The sequence below is a fragment of the Vicia villosa genome, unplaced genomic scaffold, assembly GCF_029867415.1.
Source record: "Vicia villosa cultivar HV-30 ecotype Madison, WI unplaced genomic scaffold, Vvil1.0 ctg.001284F_1_1, whole genome shotgun sequence".
NCBI lineage: Eukaryota > Viridiplantae > Streptophyta > Magnoliopsida > Fabales > Fabaceae > Vicia > Vicia villosa.
In genome coordinates, this window is record NW_026705560.1 from 570675 (window position 1) to 575237 (window position 4563).

The 4563-nt window shown below is 37.0% G+C and overlaps 2 protein-coding genes across 2 annotated transcripts; one reads left to right on the forward strand and one right to left on the reverse strand.

The window, feature by feature from the left end:
• Nucleotides 1-1429: 1429 nt before the first annotated feature.
• Nucleotides 1430-2058, reverse strand: LOC131634376 (histone H4). The gene has a single exon (XM_058905040.1). It carries the CDS (start codon nucleotides 1977-1979, stop codon nucleotides 1668-1670), a length of 312 nt encoding a protein of 103 aa, XP_058761023.1. The 5' UTR covers nucleotides 1980-2058; the 3' UTR covers nucleotides 1430-1667.
• A 1017-nt stretch (nucleotides 2059-3075) lies between these two features.
• Nucleotides 3076-4203, forward strand: LOC131634367 (uncharacterized). Its single transcript, XM_058905023.1, has 4 exons — nucleotides 3076-3400; nucleotides 3499-3563; nucleotides 3676-3723; nucleotides 3859-4203. The coding sequence occupies exons 1-4, from the start codon at nucleotides 3076-3078 to the stop codon at nucleotides 4201-4203; spliced, it is 783 nt and encodes a 260-aa protein (XP_058761006.1).
• The last annotated feature ends 360 nt before the right edge of the window (nucleotides 4204-4563 follow it).

Genomic DNA, 4563 nt, shown 5'->3' on the forward strand with positions numbered 1-4563 from the left:
ATAGCATATGGTAGTTTGCTGTGAATAAACATGATATTGCAGTAAATCCACCCATTGTAGCAGAAGAACTTTCGATAATAACCCCCTCACTATTAACAGAAATTACCTCCACTAATGAAAGGATGTTGATTAACAAATTTCAACTTCAAAGCTAGGGAGAAAGTTAAAACTTTATTGCGTAACTACTCTTTCTTTCCTTGAAATTTTACTCTTCAACCATAAGTTGCAAGATTCAGCAGGATTTTTTGCCACACTGCATAATATACCGGACATTCAAAAAATAAGTCAGATGCAAAATAATTCAGATGCGTTCAGTGCCAGGGCTTTCAAGGCGATGATGATCAAGCACGGCACTTAAACAATAGTGTTGAAGCGCAAGATTTGGGGAAGAACTTATTTCTCTTCCGATTCGCAAACAAGGGATGTTGAAACGGTTCTAAAGGGAGGACCGTAGAACTTTGATAGGAATCTCTTAATCCTAGAAAAGGTTTCACGGAAAAACGACCATTAGGAACGAAAATGCACTTTGGGAATCTGGTTGTAGCTTGGAACACACTGGTTCTGTTGTAGCTTGGAACTTTAGAAATGCACAACGGTGTGTTGCAAGCTACAACAACCAGATTCCCGTGATTTTCAAATGTCAATCTCTAAAATCGAATCATAAGCTTTTTTTATTGAATACTTACTTCTACCCCAATCATGTACATCTTTACCGTTCCGACTCGAGGATAAACCTTGACTATCGTTTCCCAACCTTTCTCCTCGTGAGTTAAATTATTCTTAAAAACTAATTCTAAGGGGATCCGTCATTCGAAGGATCGCCTCAAAATCATGCTTCTTCGTCTTTTCTAACTTTTATTAACTTATTTGAGAACTAGATCACACTAAAATTTCACATTTTTTTAAGAGAGCTAAATTGAAGGCCTTAAGAATTTTCTCCATCTTCTTTATTAAATTATACTTTATCTCGTTTAAACCCAATTTATTTTCCTTGGGTGCTACAGCTCACCCCATCCCATAAATATTTTTTAAAAACAAATACAAGTTTAAAAATTATACACGACGAAGCTCTGAAGAAAGAAAGAAAATAAATTGGTAATATACAAAACAGATTTCGGACAATTCTATCAACAATAGATAACTGATTATCGTTCCATCTCAATAGTCTGATTGTGATGTATCTAATACCAATAAGAGTTATGCTATTTTGACACTAAATCATACATTTACACCGTATCTTTATACCATAAATACATACTTCTTATTTTTTAAATGATTTTTTGTCTCACTTAGAATACCGTGCAAGCCTAAATCATTAGCATACATACGGTGTAAATGGCCTTGGTGTCAAAATCCAGTGTCAAAGTAGCATAACTCTACCAATAAAGCATTCGAGTAGAATATATGAAGGAAACAGTTCTTGAAAATGTGGAGATAAAGAAACAGAATAATTTTGATTCAACTACAATCCACCAGAATTAATCACAGTACTAAATTTCATTAGATTCGAATTTCTTTCTATGTAATATTCAATAGAGTCCAATCTCACAGTGAATTACATGTCAAAGATCAACGTAAACACCATCACAAGGACTGTGAGATTACAATCACATTTTGAAACTACACAGCAACAGAAAATTAAAAATAAACAAAGCAGTGCATCATCTTCAACCTCCGAATCCATAGAGGGTTCTTCCTTGTCTCTTGAGAGCATAAACAACATCCATGGCGGTAACAGTCTTCCTCCTAGCATGCTCAGTGTATGTAACAGCATCGCGAATCACATTCTCCAAGAAGATCTTGAGAACTCCTCTGGTTTCTTCATAGATCAAACCACTGATCCTCTTCACACCTCCTCTTCTCGCCAATCGACGAATAGCTGGCTTTGTGATGCCTTGGATGTTATCACGGAGAACCTTTCTATGCCTCTTTGCACCTCCCTTTCCAAGTCCCTTACCTCCCTTTCCACGGCCTGACATCTTCGCGAGAAAATTTGAGAAACGAAAAGAAAATTAAGAATTAGGGATTTGAATTGGAATTGGAGTGGGAAATACAGATGGGGATCGGAGTATTTATGGATTGTAGTGAGCGGGAGAAGAAGAAAAGGAAACAGAGTTTTGTGCTTTGATCTCCGTCGTCAGATTTGAAGTAATCAACGATCGAAACTTGCGATCCGCGTATACTGCCACGATTGGTTGAGTTTTAACGACTTTCCTTTTGGTTTTTTATTTATTTGTGGGTAAAGATTGTTTTTACTTTTTAGATTAGATGAAAAATGCTTTTGACTCACACAAAAATCAATGTTATTTTTACAATTTTGTTAGCTTCTTTTTTATAAATAAATTATAAATTATTACAAGAAGACGCCCAATTCTCTCTTTTCTCTTTATTTTATTAATCCTTCATTAATTAGTATTTTATTTGATGGGATTAATATCACACTCCACTAATTTTAATGCTAACATTATAATAGGCTCAGTTACTAATTAACCCATTATTCTATTAATATTATTATTACTTTTCCTTATGATATGAATCGTATTTTTCGCCCTTATTTGGATCGGTTCGTAGTGGTATTTATTGATGATATTCTAATATATTCCAAGTTAGAAGAGGAACATGTCGAACATTTGCGAATCGTGCTGCAAGTATTCAAAGAGAATGAGGTATATGCTAAGTTGTCAAAATGTGAGTTTTGGTTGGAAAAGGTTAGTTTTCTTGGTCACGTTATTTTAGGTGAAGGTATTGTTGTGGATCCATCCAAAGTGGATGCAGTGTTGTAGTGGGAAGCTCTAAAGACAGGTACGGAAATTAAAAGCTTTCTAGGCTTGGCTGGTTGTTATAGAAGGTTCATTGAAGGTTTTTCTAAGTTATCATTTCGCTAACTCGGATGACTTGCAAAGGCCGAGCATTCGTGTGGGATGCCCAGTGTGAGGAAAGTTTTATCGAATTAAAGAAGAAATTGACGACAGGCCCGATTTTGATATTACCAAATCCCGAAGACTCATTGGCTGAAATTACCATCCGGGTAAAGCTAATGTGGTTGCGGATGCTTTAAGTCGGAAGTCGTTACATATGTCGGCAATGATGGTTAAAGAATTAGAATTGATAGAGCAGTTCAGAGATATGAGTTTGGTTTGTGAGTTAACCCCTCAGAGTGTGATGTTGGGAATGCTAAATATTAACAGCGATTTCTTGGATAGTATTAAAGAAGCTCATAAGTTGGATGTAAAGTTGGTAGATTTGATGATTGTGAGTAAAAAAATTGAAGGTGGTGATTTCAAAGTGGACGAACAGGGTGTGTTGAGGTTCCGTGATAGGATTTGTATTCCTGATGACTCTCAGATGAAAAAGATGATTTTAGAAGAAAGTCATAGGAGTAGCTTGAGTATTCATCCAGGTGCGACTAAGATGTACCAAGACTTGAAGAAGTTATTTTGGTGGAATGGGTTGAAACGCGGTGTAGCACAGTTCGTATATGCGTGTTTGACTTGTCAGAAGTCGAAAGTCGAGCATCAGAGACCGGCGAGATTAATGAAACCGTTAGAGATTCCATAATGGAAGTGAGATAGTATATCGATGGATTTTGTGACAAGTTTACCGAGCACGCCAAGAGGATATGATGCAATTTGGGTAATTGTTGATAGACTGACAAAATAGTCTCACTTTATTCAGATAAATATTAGTTTTCCAGTACCGAAGTTGGCAGATATTTATGTCCGGGTAATTGTGAAGCTGCATGTTGTTCCTTCGAGTATCGTATCCGATAGAGATCCAAGATTTACTTCTGTGTTTTGGAAGAGTTTGCAAGATGCGTTGGGTTCTAAGCTGAAATTGAATTCGGCATATCATCCGCAGGCAGATGGGCAAATGAAGAGTACCATTCAATCGTTGGAGGATTTGTTGAGAGCTTGTGTGCTTGAACAAGGTGGTTTGTGGGATAATTATCTTCCTTTGATAGAATTCACTTATAATAATAGTTTCCATTCTAGCATTGGAATGGCACCTTTCGAAGCATTGTACGGTCAGAAGTGTAGAACTCCATTGTGCTGGTATGAATCTGGTGAAAGCGTAGTGCTTAAACCTGAAATTGTCCAACAAACTACAGAGAAAGTGAAACTGATTCGGGAAAAGATGAAAACTCTACAGAGTAGACAAAAGAGCTATCATGATAAGAGAAGAAAGGACCTTGAATTTGAATAAGGAGACCGTGTGTTTTTAAGAGTTACTCCAGTGACCAGTGTTGGACGTGCGTTGAAATCAAAGAAGCTTACACCTCAGTTTTTCGGTCCGTATCAGATTTCGAAAAGAGTAGGAGCTATTGCTTATCGGGTGGCCTTACCACCTAATCTTTCGAATTTGTATGATGTATTCCATGTTTCACAACTTCGGAAATACATTTTGGATCCATCTCATGTGATTCCGATGGATGACATACAAGTTCGGGATAACCTTACGGTCGAGACATTGCCGGTGAGGATCGAAGACCGTGAAATGAAGCAATTAAGGGGCAATGATATTTCTTTCGTGAAAGTAGTTTGGGGAGGAGTTGCCAGAGAAAGT